Here is a 15341-nt window from a genome sequence, read left to right on the forward strand (position 1 = left end):
AGTACATTAGCACACGAGGGATCTGTCCTGAGCTGCTTATAAATGAAACTCTAATAGATGGACTGCTATTCTAGTCTTGAAGATGGGGTTTGAAAGGGTTTTAAGAGCATCCATTCATTCAGTCCCCCAGCTGGAGAATTCCTGGAGACAAGTTTTAGCACAGGAGGATGCAACTTCTGCACCCTTCCATCAGCTTCATTGTGCTGTTCTACCTCCAGTCTAAGAGAGTGACATGCATACCGTATTTTCCGGCATATAAGACGACTGGGCGTGTAAGATGACCCCCAACTTTTCCAGTTAAAATATAGAGTTTGAGTGGGAAAGTTGGGGGTCGTCTTATTTTAGTTTGACAAGATAGAGATTTGAATGGAATTAGCTGAAAGAATAGGCGATAGTAATAAGTTGTTAAGTTGAAATAGGATGTAAGTAGGTAGTATTGTTAATTAAGGTGTTTTAATATTAAGATAAGAGTATGATTAGGAGATATAAATAATGAGGTAGATAAGTTTTTAAAGAAGGCTTTAAAGAGGTTACAAAGTTACTACAGTATATTCGAAATGAACACAGAAGAGAGGGTAGGGGGAAGTCCATTAAGAAAGATTTGAATAAGTTTAATATGTATGGATGAAATCTTGTTTCACTTTTGTTTTATATTGTATTTTTTTATTAGTAATTTTTGTATTAGTTTTTTTTCTTTATATTGTTTTGTTGTTGTGTAGTTGTTTGTTGAATGTTTTTATTTTGAAAATTCTAATAAATTCCTTTAATATATATATATATATATATAGAGAGAGAGAGAGAGAGAGTGTTTGAGATATACTCGACCGCAGATTCTCCACCCGGCGTATAAGACGACCCCCGACTTTTGAGAAGATTTTCCTGGATTAAAAAGTAGTCTTATACGCCAGAATATACAATATCTATCTGGTGGGCTGGTACACTGACAATGCAAATACTCTCCCCCCCCCCCGGATATTCAAGGTGACATTTGCAATTGCAGGATCGTCCATATCTGTGCATCATCTCCTTGACATTGTGGATTAATCCTTTTTTCCAATTTAAGGATGCTAAAGCTGCAAAAGATCCTGTATTAAACTACTGATAAATAGATAGATGCTTAATCTTAGATCGCCCTTAATCAAATAAATAAATAAACACAAGCTCTTATACATTAAATTTTCTGGGAGCTTAATTGGGGCCATGGGGGATATTTTCTGTTCATAAATGTTGCAACAGAAAGATAGCTTGGCTGTTTCATTTGTCATGGGAAGTGGAAATGTTACTCTCCTGTTAGCTGCAAGTGTGTGTGTGTGTATGTGTGTGTGTGTGATGAAGAAGAAAAGCAATGGCAGCCATAAGAACTATATTTGAGCGATGACTGATAGGCTTTACTGTAGTGAGGAATGAATGACAGTCTTGGATGCAATCTGTCCCGACAGCTCTGTGATATGCTAATGTCTCACACAGTCTAGGATGGCAGATACAGACACCCTTCATGAGAGAAAGATGCTGGCACCTGGATCCGATATAGATATATGTGGGTGAGATGGCGCACACGGGGCTTGTGCCAGAGAAGCTGTGTCTTGCCAAACAAGGCTGCTCCATCTTGCTATGCCGCAGCTGTACTTTGCAAATCCTCCGCAAAAAAAACCCCTGCCTAATTGTTAAGCCTGGAGAGTTATGCCAGCGTGATTTGCCTTTGGCGGCCAAAATGCGTTTCATAGGTGAGTAAAGACCATTGTCAGGGTACACAAATGTAGGTGCTAGGGGCAACCCTAAATCTTTTCCTGGAAACTGCTTGTTCCTGGGTGTCCAGCACAACACTAAGAAGACCTCTTTCCCCCAAGTGCTCAATGCATTTCATGGGGGGAGGGAGAAGAGTGGAAACAGACACAGACCCCCTTCCTGCCCCCATGTTCTCTGGCATTTACTCCAGACCCTGGAAGGAGCAAGGGTCCAAGTGTCTTCCAAGCTGGCACAAGGATGCAAAGGAGCAGAGCTGGCTCCTCACTTGGCATCAGGCACTGTGGAAAGTCAGAAGCAAGGAGAGAGTCTCCCTGTTTCCGAAACTCAGCACAAAACCAGAGGTGGGTGTCTCTCTTTTCCCCCCGAGTTCTCTGTACACATGAGAGATCTTGAGAGAGAAAGAGCTCAGCGGTGACCACAGTTAATAGCTGGCTATCAAGGGCAGGGGAAATGGCTGAGTGCTGTGCAATACCTTCTCCCGTAAGAGACATTCTAGCTGACTCAACGTCCTCGACCGCGGATCTTCAGCACTACTCCACCTAAAAAAAGCAAAGGCAAATGAAATTATCATGAGCAATGTTGCAGATCAGCAATGCCCACCATACTCCCCCCAAAGAGCAAGATATTCAGGGCCTTTCTGCCCCCCCCCCCCGAAAATGCTCCATTTTATGCATTGTTTTTGTCCATGGAGTTTTCTTGGCAGGGATACTGGAGTGGCTTGCCAGTTCCTTCTCCAGGTGGATCACATTTAGTCTAAACTCTCCGCTATGACCTGTCCATCTTGGGTGGCCCTGCATGGCATAGCTCATAGCTTCCCTGAGTTATTCAAGCCCCTTCGCCACGACAAGGCAGTGATCTTGGGCTCCATGATCACTGCAGATGGTGACTGCAGTCACGAAATTAAAAGACGCCTGCTTCTTGGGAGGAAAGCAATGACAAACCTAGACAGCATCTTAAAAAGCAGAGACATCACCTTGCCGACAAAGGTCCGTATAGTTAAAGCTATGGTTTTCCCAGTAGTAATGTATGGAAGTGAGAGCTGGACCATCAAGAAGACTGATCGCCAAAGAATTGATGCTTCTGAATTATGGTGCTGGAGGAGACTCTTGAGAGTCCCATGGACTGCAAAAAGATCAAACTTATACATCCTTAAAGAAATCTGCCCTGAGTGCTCACTGGAAGGACAGATCCTGAAGCTGAGGCTCCAATACTTTGGCCACCTCATGAGAAGAGAAGACTCCCTGGAAAAGACCCTGATGCTGGGAAGGATGGAGGGCACAAGGAGAAGGGGACGACAGAGGACGAGATGGTTGGACAGTGTTCTCGAAGTGACTGGCATGAGTTTGGCCAAACTGTGGGAGGCAGTGAAGGATAGGGGTGCCTGGCGTGCTCTGGTCCATGGGGTCACAAAGAGTCGGACACGACTGAACAACAACAAATGCATTGTTTGTACACTGCAGCCCCCCACTAGTGGCTGTTAACTGATCTCACACTCGGTAGCAAGAGGACCACACTGCCATCTTGCTTGTTTCTTGGATCCGGTGTCATGTTGCCCATTTGGAAAAAGCTGCCCACAGACCCCTTGTCACCAACCCATAATCTCAAGGACTCTCCCCTTTTTATAACTGCTCCTGGCAGAAATAAGGAAGACACATGTGCTCTGCTGACTTCTATTTCTCTCCCACCCCAAGTATTTCAGAGCATCCTTAGATTGCTGCATCGCGGAGAGGAGCACTGGCTTCCGCTCTTTCGGCCTCTCAGCCTTTACAGGGTTCCCCCAGTCCCTCGCCGCCTTTTCCCTCCCTGCTAACAAACCGCTAAGCGGGGGAGAGAAACAGCTTTGGCAGGGCAGGGGGCCACAACCAAACCAAGGAGTTAAGGAGGTAAAAGTGGGAGTCCCTTTGAGCTTAGCCTAGGACGTTTCCCTCTTCCTCGCACATAGCGGTCAACTTTTCCCTTTTCTTGCGAGGGATCCTATTCAGAATAAGGGAATTTCCCTTTTAAAAAAGGGAAAAGTTGACAGCTATGCAAACCTCTCTCCAAACTTTTTTTCAAATTTAGGATTGAAGTTGTTGAGGTTTTTTTAGGATTTTACCCCAGGAAATAAACTGCCACAGGGGCCGGATTAAACTGACTGGTGGGCCGGATTAGGGCCCCGAGACAGACTTTGGACATGCCTGCTTTATGCCATTCTTCACCTCCCAGCTACTCCACCTTCCTGCTTCCAGGAAGTCCTGTTTGCAACAATGAGATTATTATTATTATTTTTAAGAGGGTGGCGGCCTGGTGCTTGTGATGATCAGGTGCTAGGAAAATTGAGCTGTCATCTCCAGGTGTATCCCCACCACAGGTGGGCAGTTTTTTTATTTGGTTTGTGAAGCGGGCCGAGAGATGCACATGTGCTGCCAAAAGCTGTGGAGGAAGTGGGGCAACAGATGAATTGAGAAAGGAGCAAGCACATGCATACATGCACATGCATTTTTCCACATTAAAATATCTTTTCAAGTGAGCGTGCTCATTTGGTCTACTCAGTCCAAAAGATGTCTTTTCCACAATATGCATTAAGGGGGGGGGGGGGGTTGTGAAGGTGGAGGAACACCAGGGCCTTCTTAAGTATATCCAGCGCTGTGGTGCAAAGATCCCTCTGTTGTAACCTGGAATAGATATATAATCTCACCTTTGCTTCATTCTGTATGCTTATGCGTTAAGACTTTACCTTGTAAGGAATGCTTCTTACAAAGAGTTTGTGGGTTATAGCTGAACCAAGCAGAAATATCTAGCTAGGCAGACTGACCGCAGAAGAGATAAGTTATGTCCTGGGTCCTATGTCCCCAAGTGAGTCAGGATGTTGGGAGAAACAGGATGTCTGCAGAATGTTCTGGGTGTCTGAGATACATATATATTTACCAAATGACATAATGAGATCTATATGCTTACCAAGCTGAAAGAATGACCCAACGAAAGGAGAGTTCACAGGGCAGAAGGTTGTTACAAGAAACAGAAGTGAATCTCCTTGTCTCAGCTAACTAGGGTGAAGTTCAGAGAGTCTTCTGGGGACAAGAGGGTTGGATTTCTGGGTTGCTGTCATACACTCATTGGCTTGATACTTAATGCAAGGCTTGATTATGTAACGTTTGAAGGATCTATAAAAACCTTTGGATACCTGTGATTGATGTCCAGTCTTTTGGAGATGACTCCCTGGACCTTTTATTGCAATAAAACGCTTACTCTTGATTTCTCCTAAATCCAGTGTTTGGCATTTATTTTAAGAACTAAGGTTCCTGGAATGATATAATACCTCCGCCCCCGCTCCCCGTTTCCCAGAGTTGCCGACGTTTTTACGGTGCTGCCGGCAGCTTTGTGGGGCTGGAGGAGGCAGGCAGGGGCTGGAGGGCGGCTCCACCGGCAGGGGAGAGGCGCGGCGCTGCTTCAATGAGGTGGGAGAGGGCGGCGAGCTGCTGCTGGGAGGCGCCGCGCCGCGCCCAACCTCCACCTCTTCCCTGGCGCCCTGGCACCCCGCACCACTTTCCTCTATGGGCAAGATGCCCCCAGAGCCGTCTCAAAGGGATCGTGCGCCCTGGCGCGACGATCCCTCGGCGCCCCCGGTGGGCCGCCTCTCCGCCCACCTCCCTCCCGCGCTGGCCGCCCCTCGGGAGGGGGGGTGGGCGAGCGGGGGATGGGGGCGTGGCGCTGCAAGCCGGCCACCCTCCGGCGCCCCAGCTGGAGCGCTGGGAAGGGCGCGCAAAGCCCCGCGCTGCTCCAACGCCACGTCCATCATCCCCCGAGGGGCGGCCAGCGCGGGAGGGAGGCGGGCGAGCGGGGGATGAGGGGCGTGGCGCTGGAGCGGCGCGGAGCTTTGCGCGCCCTTCCCAGCACTCCAGCTGGGGCTCCGGAGGGTGGCCGCTTGCAGCGCCACGCCCCTCATCCCCCACTCGCCCACCTCCCTCCCGCGCTGGCCGCCCCTCGGGGGATGATGGACGTGGCGCTGGAGCAGCGCGGGGCTTTGCGCGCCCTTCCCAGCGCTCCAGCTGGGGCTCCGGAGGGTGGCTGGCTTGCAGTGCCAGGCCCCTCATCCCCCGCCCCATAGGGGCGGGGGCAGGTTGGGGAGGGGGCGCCCGGTATGCCGGCGGGCTCGCGGGGGCGCCCCTGGGGGGCCTGGCGCCCTGGTGCACCGCGCCACCTGCCCCTATGAATGAGACGGCTCTGGATGCCCCTAAGGAACATGCTCTGGTACACTTCACCCTTTCCTTTAAAATGGACGCCTGCAATCTTAACCCCACCTCCCCCCACCATGCACGAGGGGCAGGAAATCTATGACGCCACAAGGAGGACTTCTCTTCACACTACAACAAAAACTAAGGAGACTAGTTGGCTTGGCAACTAGTATCAGTTGAACATGCCCAGGCATCAGGGCTTGACCTGAAGGAATTGGGGACAGCGTTTGCAAAGGAAAAGGAAGGCAAAGTGAGATTTTGATGTGCCTGAAATTGACGCTTTTAAGAGACTGAAATGTTAGCATCAGAATTCACAAGATTATCCAAAAGGAGCTGTGTGCTAGAACATTTTCTTTTGTATTTGAGAAAGATAATCAAGGTTTGTTGTATTACTTAGTCTTGCCACCGAAAACTAATTTAGTAGTTTCAAGGTTTTTTGCCTTTCATTTTTCCTACAAGACATCTCTTTGTGAAAACATAAGTTAGCAATTTGGGGGGGGGGGGTGCGCGCGCGCATGCAAGTAGTTAGCTTTGCCTAGGGCTCAAAATATTAGATAAATTGGAGTTCTTGTGTGTTTTTAGGGCTCAAAATAGCCTGGCACCAGCACAGCCCCCCAATGTTGACATGTCGGGACAATGAGCAAGCAGCAAAGCTCTTGCAAACTGAAGGATCAGGGCTTTGAAGGATCAGCCGCAGAAAGAAAATGAGGCAGAGAGGAGAGAAGGCCACATGCTGTGGTCCAAGGAGATGTGGCGTGAAAGCCAGGAAACCCGATATAACCCCAAAACTGTATCATGCCAGAGGCATACATGCAATGCATTTCTTCTAGAAATCCTTTTTGCGTTACCAGTTAGAAGAAAAGCAGGTTTTAGCTCAGGGACATCTAAGATGCAGTCATATCGGAGGGGACGCCATGTGGTCCCACCCCCCAAAATGCAGCAACACCCAAAGTTTGGAGTGAGATTTTGGGTGCTTATAAGAGGATGAAGATGAAGGAGGAAGTGGCATCCATAGTGATCAATGGAGCTGATGAAGAGCAGAACTGAAGAAATTGTACTTCTGTTAAGAATAAGATGATAGATATAAAATGATAGATAAGAATTAAGATTAGTTGTAAAAGTAGAGTTAAAGTAGTTATAAAGTTACTACAGTATATTTGAAATGAACGCAGAAGAGAGGACGTGAGGAAGTCCCCCAAGTAAGATTTTAAATAAGATTAAATGAGTTAAATAGGTGTTTTGTTGTTTTAGGTGTGTTTTATGTATTGTATAAGTCTTTTTGTTTTGTATTTTGTATGTATACCAATAAATTTCTTATTTAAAAAAAAAGAGCAGAACTGAAGCTCTGACCAGCATTTAATTAGCTGAGAGCCAAGCTAGAGAAGAAATTCACTTGCAGCCTTCTGTCTATGCCTTCCCCACAACTGATGCTTGTGGCAGAGGGGGACAGAGATGCCCCCCCAAAAGCCAAGAGAACAGGGATGGGGTTTTTAACCTTTTCCACCCATCACATTTTCCTGATCAACTAATAACCTAATTTCCTGATTTCCTAATAACCGCTTCTTTAAATGGGTTCAGGAAGAATCTCTCACAGAGGGAAGTATTCACCAACCCACAAAACCTATTGCCCAGCCCTGCCTGGCTCACATTTATGAGCCAGGATAGGCAAGCATCAAGGAGACAGGTGGTCTCTTTCACTCGTCCAGGCATCCTGTCCACATCCCTTAGAGGTAACAGGGTGAAAATGATTGCAGACAACCTGACTGGATAAAGTTCTGTCGCTCTTCCATCTCACGGTGGAGTCCTCCTCCCTTTGAATCCGAGTGATTTTATCCGCCAAAAACTCATTTATACGGTGCTATCTAAGCACATAATGCTCTGCAGCCCATAGGCTGTAACTCAAGTCAAAAAGTAGTCCTAAACTCACTTTCTAAAATCTTGTCTAAGAAAAAAAACAGTAGCTGTATCACCCTCCAGTGGTAGATCTGGGTATAACTAGGGCTACTCCTTTGAATCTGATAGGCTTATGTCATCATAAAAAGGCTAGTATTTTACGGTGATACAGAAATCTCTGTTCTTGGTACCACAAACTAACATGTACTCCTGGAATTTTGGGGGGGGGGGGACGGCGGTGGCAGAGATTGGAATTTACACCACACATTTTAAATACTCGTACTTTGGTAATATTTTTTTTAAATCCAAAAATATAGATTATTTTAGAAAGCTAACATAGTATATAGTATGTTAAAACCTAGACAGTCATTGACCACAAAGAAGGCACAGCACAAAAAGAAAATAGGACTGAGAAGGAAGAGGAAAAAAACAAGCTGAGGCACCAAATAGTAATTCTCATATTGACTAGCTGCAGTGAAGGCAGTTCAGGGCCAGGACGCATGTGATGGAGCTGCCCTCTCAGCAGAGCTGGTGGAATGAGCCCAGCACATGCTCTTGACCACAGAGACAGCCTGCTGCTGCATCACAGTTGAGCGAGAGGAAACTCCATGGAGTTTTCACAGAGTTGATGGAATAAGGAAAACTTGGATTAGCATCTTAAAAATCTGATTCCCCGCCTGCAGTCCAATAGTACAGTCTATTCCACCAGTGCGTAACTTGACCGTCTTCTTCTGCTGCATGTGTAGACCACGTCACAGATGGTTTCAAAGCTGGGCAAGTCAAACCTATCAAAAGGTAGGTCTAATGCTGGCTATTAGCTAGGGCAGCTTAAAGGAAGCATCAGTGCTCAGAGGCAGCAGGCCGGGAAGGAGAATCGTTCTTGTGCAGGGCCGTCTTTACCCAGGGGTGCAAGGGGTGCGGGGCACCTGGGCGCTGAATTCTGGGGGGGGCACAGGCGCCTGCTGCTGAAGCCCCCTAAGCTCTTAACTATCTACCTGTTATGAAATAATAATTTTGATCAAGCTAGAAAAACAAAATACATATATACCAAAATGTATACCTACTGTTTCACTAAAGGACTTTCAACTCTGTGCGCTCATTTACCAAAGACACTCCATGCCAGCGACGGCACTCGTCAGTCTCAACGGCGCCGTGCACGCAAAATGAACTCTTACATCAAACTATTGTGTTAAGTACAATAGAACCTCGGGTTATGTACTTTCGAACGCTTTGGGTAATGAGCTCCACTAACCCGGAAGTAGATGCTCCTGGTTGAGAACTTTGCCCCAGGATGTGAGCGCAAGTTGCGCAGCAGCAGCGCAGCAGCAGCAGGAGACCCCTTTTAGTATTAAGAACGGTTTCGGGTTAAGAACGGACCTCCAGAACGAATTAAGTTCATAACCGCAGGTACCACTGTATTATATTGAGCTGCGCTGCGCTGCAGCAGCGGGGTCAAAGGCACCTTTGACACGACTGGTGTTTCTCCTACGCAGGTGCCTAAACAATACTTACAAGTTTAAGTGTGGTGGTGTTGCATACTTTAAGTATAAGTGTATTGCAAATAAATGAGCAAATAAATTTCTTTTTCCTCCCTTCTTTCATAAACCAGAGATAAGGCATAAGTGTGGTGTCTGACATAAGCATAATGAAAGTTAATTGGGGGGCTAAACTAAATGTGGGGGCGCTGGGCGGATCTTTGCACCCGGCGGCGCATATGCTAAAGACTGCGCTGTTCTTGTGCCCTGCTTGTGAGACAGTATCTGGCTAGCCAGAATGCTGGACGAAGTGGACTGCTGGGTCCTATGGAGCAAGGCTGTTTTTATGTACCGGTATGCCTCTGAAAACCACTTGCTGGGAATCACAGTGGGGAGAGCAATGTCACACCACCATTCTTCTTGCAGGCTCCCTGTATGCTCCCTGGTTGGCTACTATAAGTACTGTGAATAGTGATGCACAGTATTATCAGTCCAGGAATATCCCAGACATTGCCGGGAAAGTTGAACTATAAGATATTGAGAGGGAGAAGGGAGATGACACTGGCCCTCCCTTTTTCGGTGACATGGTCGGCCTGCCTGAAGTTTGGCATTACTACTTCTACCAATCTCAGAACTTCACAGTTCCATTTAGTTCAAATCAACAAAAGTTCTTACGTCTTTTGGAGGTGGTTAATCGGTCTAGCAAACTTCGACAAGAACTCAAGATAAGGGACAGCAACTTTGGTACAGCCCGGAATCTGTTTCAATACAAAGAAACTTAATATGAATGGTACTCTGTGACGGTTGTGTTTCATCATGTCGCCCGCTCCCTTATCATTCCATTAAGGTAACATTTAATTAAACAGTTAATCTTCTTTGTTCAGATCTGTTTGCATTATTTCATTTCCCAACAAATGTGTTATAAGCTTTCAAACAGCCCACAGCTCTCATAAAAATATTTCCAGTAGCACCTTAGAGATCAACTAAGTTTGTTCTTGGTATGAGCTTTCGTGTGCATGCACACTTCTTCAGATACACTGAAACAGAAGTCACCAGACCCTTGCTTTTTTCTGTAAGAACAATTGCAGTCGTTAACAGTCGTCAACAGGTTTTCCACACCTATCAGCCAATCACCCATTCCCACCACCCTTCTGAGTCCTACCCCTCCCCACCCTCTCACTATATATAAGGGTCTGGTGACTTCTGTTTCAGTGTATCTGAAGAAGTGTGCATGCACACAAAAGCTCATACCAAGAACAAACTTAGTTGGTCTCTAAGGTGCTACTAGAAGGAATTTTTAATTTTTAATTTTGTTTTGACACAGCTACCTACCTGTGAATAAAAAATATTTGTTATTCTAATTGCTCACTGGTAATATTCTTTATTATAATTTATATTCCACCTTTCTGTAAAACCACACACTCAAGAAAGCTTTTCAGTGGACCGCTTCTTGACATGCTTCTTACTGACATATTGCTTCCGTTTAATATTGGGAAGCATCATAATAGCTAGAACGTTTTACAAGAAAAACTTGTACGGTAATTCCATTGGGCCTGTGGCTCAAAGCTACCGGTAATTTATACACACAACAGAATCAAAGTGGGAATACTTTTCCTGGACTACACTATTTCCTGCTGCAGGTAGAGAGTTATATGTCTGGAGTCTCTTCTTCAATAATAACAATTTTAAAACATCAGTGTGCAGAGGAAAAAAAGCAGCATGCAGAGAGAGAAGTTTGTTATTGGCTTGTGACTCACCTGAGTTCAGATGACATGCCTAGACAGATCATGGCTTGTTTCGCAGCAGGGGAGAAGCTAAGTACAGTAACTGCCTGTGTGATTGACACCATGGGGAGAGATTTAAGCCCTCCTTCCCAGCTGAGACTGTGAGAAACTCACCCTGGCACCAATAGGAGGTTTATTCCTAATTCTAACTGATGCAAAAGTGGGAGATTTTTACAATCACAATTGCTCCTAACTCACATATGGCAATTAATTTTAAACACCAATGCAGTGATTGCTAATTACCGTATTTTTCGCTCCGTAAAACGCACCTAGTTTTTAGTGGAGAAAAGGGGGAAAGCCCTGCTTTTTTGAGTATCAACTGAAAGACTGAAAGTGGTGCAGCTTTTTTTGCAAAGGGAAAAGCCCTTTTTTAAGAATCAGCTCAAAGTGGTGCAGCTTTTTTTGCAAAGGGAAAAGCGCTGCTTTTTTGAGGATCAGCTCAAAGTGGTGCAGCTTCTTTTTCATAGAGGAAAAGCTCCGTTTTTATGGGGTTCAACTCACAGTTCTGCAGCTTCTAGTCCTACAGCCATTTCTACAGTTTCCAAACAGATAATCTAATCAGCCAGTCACATGTCGCTGGGGAAACAAACAGCCTCCCTCTGCATTCAACAATGGAGGCCTGGGCAAGGGTCCGGGGCTGGAAAGGGAGCCTTATCTCTCTCCCGATCACTTGCTGAACCACTGTTCAGCAGCTTCCTTTCCACACCCCCTCTCTTTGTAAAAAAAAAAGAGCACAATCTGCTTTTGGCCCCTAGGCAATTCGGCTCCAGGGACCATGCATTCGCTCCATAAGACGCACAGACATTTCGCCTTACTTTTCAGGAGGAAGAAAGTGTATCTTATGGAGTGAAAAAATATGGTATGCCTAATGATAGTTAATGTAACATGCAGTTTAGCCCTTTGATAACTGAGAAAAAGCTTATATACACCCACAAGACTACACACCTTGTCCAGCAAAGCATCGAACTGTTCTTGAGTCAGGGGTAAAATGAATGTTTCAATCACTCTTCTAAATTCACCCTTCGTGACTTTCAGGGTTTGATCAACGTCAACCGTCTGAAATGCAGTTTTGAGTTCATCTTCTTTTGCAAGAGCCTTCTGAAGCAAAATCTGCTCAATATCCACCGAAGACAACGTGGGGTCAGGGAGAGAACTGACAGATGCAGCTAGAAAATATATGATAAAGTTATAGTGCATGTGGTACATAAGTTCCTTCAGCAAACCAAGCACAAAGTCATGTCAACTTCTACACTATCAACCTAAGTTTGACTTTTCTGCAGTAAGAACCTTTCTGGACTCCAAACAGGAAGGGGAAGATGGGGTCATGTCCACTGTTCTGTTGTCTGCAGAGGCAAGCAGCAGATGCCTCTAGAAAGTTTTAAGGAGGACATGAAGGCAGTAGCTCCCATCTACTGCTGGTCCCTAGCACCTAGTATCCAAAAGGAGACTGCCTCTAAACATGGAGGCTCCATTTAGCTAAGAGACCCATCCTCCTTGAGCAATACAGTGCTCCACGTTCCTCCCCCAACTCTTGAACTTGAAGCACAGCAGAGAAGTTTCCAAACTCCTACACCTTCCAAGGAAGACCCAAGCAGGGGCGCAGCAAGGGGGTGGGGGGTGGGCTGCCCCGGGTTCCATAATGGAGGGGGTGACAAATTATCAAGGAACAATTTTTTTGGAAAAAAAATATTGATTTTTTTTTTAACTGTATTTTTAAAATGCCTGCTCCGAAGGTCTTATCTTACTATACTAGGGATTATATAGCTATATATGAAATTCCATGCACATCGGTTAATATCTTGACCCTCCTCCACAAAAATAGCTGTTCACTTGGCTGTTTTCCTATGTCATGAAGGCTGGAATTTCAGTTCAGAGAACACTTACTGTTCCCAACCCTAACCCTGTGGAAAGCCATCTCATTAGACTTTAATTTGATTTTGAGATACTTTTAGGAGGTAATTTAATTATTGTTTGATTTTTATACCAATGTTATGTATCTGATGTTAGCCACCCTGAGCCCGACTTTGGCTGGGGAGGGTGGGATATAAATGAAAGTTTTTTTATGATTATTACTTGTTATTATTCCTTTGTAAGAAAATATGAAATAATGTAAAACCATTTTTGCGGGGGGGGGAATCAATGGGGGGGTTGACAAACAAGAAATTATCCGCACCGGGTACCACCTGACCTTCCCATGCCTCGGGGGGGAGGGACACAATTTGTTTTGCCCCCGGGTACCAATTTACCTTGCTACGCCCCTGGACCCAAGGTCCCTCTCACCAAGCGTCTGGGAAGTATCTTTATTTTATTTATTTATATTGGATATTTACATCCTGCCTTTCTATGATAAAAGCAAACTCAAGCCATTTTGAGGCCTGAAGGTCTTATTTCCTCTTCCCAATTAACACCCTCTTACCTTGAAACCGCCTTTACCGTAATTGGAGGTCAGCGGTAGCCTGACCTATCTCCCAATTTCCTTGAATTATATTGCACTACAGGTTTTACCCTGCCAAATCTCAAAGCTATTTAGGGATTCTCCAGAGTGTGTTTCTTCTCTGTAACAATGGGGCTTCAAAAATCCTTTTGGAGAAGGCTTTTCAGAGTTATCTGTTCCCTCCCCATCCACAGCTTTTACAATGCTCTCTCTCAGACCAGGCCAAAAAGCTTAATTATGCAGAAAAGAAACTCAAGTGAAGAGACACCTTGAAATGGATGGGGGGGGAGGCAGGAAGTGCAACTGACCAGCAGGAAGTGCAGCTGAACTGCACTTCCTGTTCACTCCATCTTGTACAAAATCAATCTTGTGCATCTTTCCCAACGAGGAAACAAATAAGCTTCCAGTGTGAAGACTTCCTTGCACATCTCCCCGCCTTAGGGAAATGCATTAAATCATTTTAAGAACAGCCAGAAAAATGCTGAGAGCATGAAGCACAAACCTACTGCTCTTTCTGTTCCCCTCAATAATTTCCAATAACAATAATGTTCCCTAGCAGCCTGCCTTATAGTGCTTGGCTGCTGTCAGAGCCTGCAACATAAACTTTAGTAAACATGCTCACTTGAAAATGATTTGATAGATGTTTGTGTGCTGCTGCTGCCACTGCTGCTGTTGCTACGGGTTGATGATCTGGTTGAAGGTGTCGACAGGCCTCTTGAATTAAACACAATTCCATGGGATTGAGGATATAAATTACTGTAATCAGCTGCACTAACCACTCTGGACATGATTCCTGCGGAAAGTAAAAGGCGTGAGGGCATGGAATTGAATCGGAACTGATCTCACTCCACAAGCAGCTTGAGCAATTCCAGGCGGCTGAAACTTAGGGGCTCGTCCACATTTGTACTTGACCCATGCCTAGAATGCAGATTCTGGAAGACACTTTGGATCAGGAAGATTGCACGGCACATCACATCTGCTCCAACCCTTATTTCCAACTAAACATGCTTAAATAATGGACTGTATCTATTTAGGATATGAAGCACGGTTCCTTTGGAGATGGCTCCACTAAACATAGTAGGAACAAAATAAAAAATAAAAACAATTCCTTCCAGTAGTTTCCTTAGAGACCAACGAAGTTTGTTCTTGGTATGAGCTTTCGTGTGCATGCACAATTCTTCAGATACACTGAAACAGAAGTCACCAGCCCCTTGCTTTTTCCTGTAAGACCAATTGCAGTCGTTAAAAGTCGTCAACAGGTTTACCACACCTATCAGCCTATCACCCATTCCCACCACCCTTCTGAGTCCTACCCCTCCCCACCCTCTCACTATATATAAGGGTCTGATGACTTCTATTTCAGTGTATCTGAAGAAGATAGATAGATAGATAGATAGATAGATAGATGGATGTTTATTCGGCATTTGCACCCATCATACAATACAATCGTACAATACAAAACAAGCAATCAATCAAAAATCAGATAAAATCAAATAAAACGATGACCCAATACAGGCCGCGGATATAACACAACTCACAGATATCTGAAGAAGTGTGCATGCACACAAAAGCTCATACCAAGAACAAACTTAGTTGGTCTCTAAGGTGCTACTGGAAGGAATTTTTTATTTTTTATTTTGTTTTGACTATGGCAGACCAACACAGCGACCTACCTGTAACTAAACATAGTAGGGTATTTCTAAGTACCGGTAAGTATGAATAAGGTGAGGCTGTTAATAAACCACATGCAGAGCCAATGTGGCATTGTAGTCATAATTAATGCTGAACTTGGATT

At 45.2% G+C, this 15341-nt stretch overlaps 1 protein-coding gene across 1 annotated transcript in view; it reads right to left on the reverse strand.

The window, feature by feature from the left end:
• The window catches only part of EFCAB6 (EF-hand calcium binding domain 6), a 122836-nt gene extending 108496 nt beyond the window's left edge, over positions 1 to 14340 (reverse strand). The window contains exons 1-4 of the mRNA XM_033148320.1: positions 14169 to 14340; positions 12058 to 12278; positions 10004 to 10086; positions 2219 to 2285 (exon numbers count right to left, since the gene is read on the reverse strand). Of these exons, the coding sequence (XP_033004211.1) occupies positions 2219 to 2285; positions 10004 to 10086; positions 12058 to 12278; positions 14169 to 14334 (537 nt within the window). The 5' untranslated portion in view covers positions 14335 to 14340. The remainder of the gene's footprint in view (positions 1 to 2218; positions 2286 to 10003; positions 10087 to 12057; positions 12279 to 14168) is intronic.
• Between the last annotated feature and the right edge of the window lie 1001 nt (positions 14341 to 15341).

The sequence above is a fragment of the Lacerta agilis genome, chromosome 5, assembly GCF_009819535.1.
Source record: "Lacerta agilis isolate rLacAgi1 chromosome 5, rLacAgi1.pri, whole genome shotgun sequence".
Taxonomy (NCBI): domain Eukaryota; kingdom Metazoa; phylum Chordata; class Lepidosauria; order Squamata; family Lacertidae; genus Lacerta; species Lacerta agilis.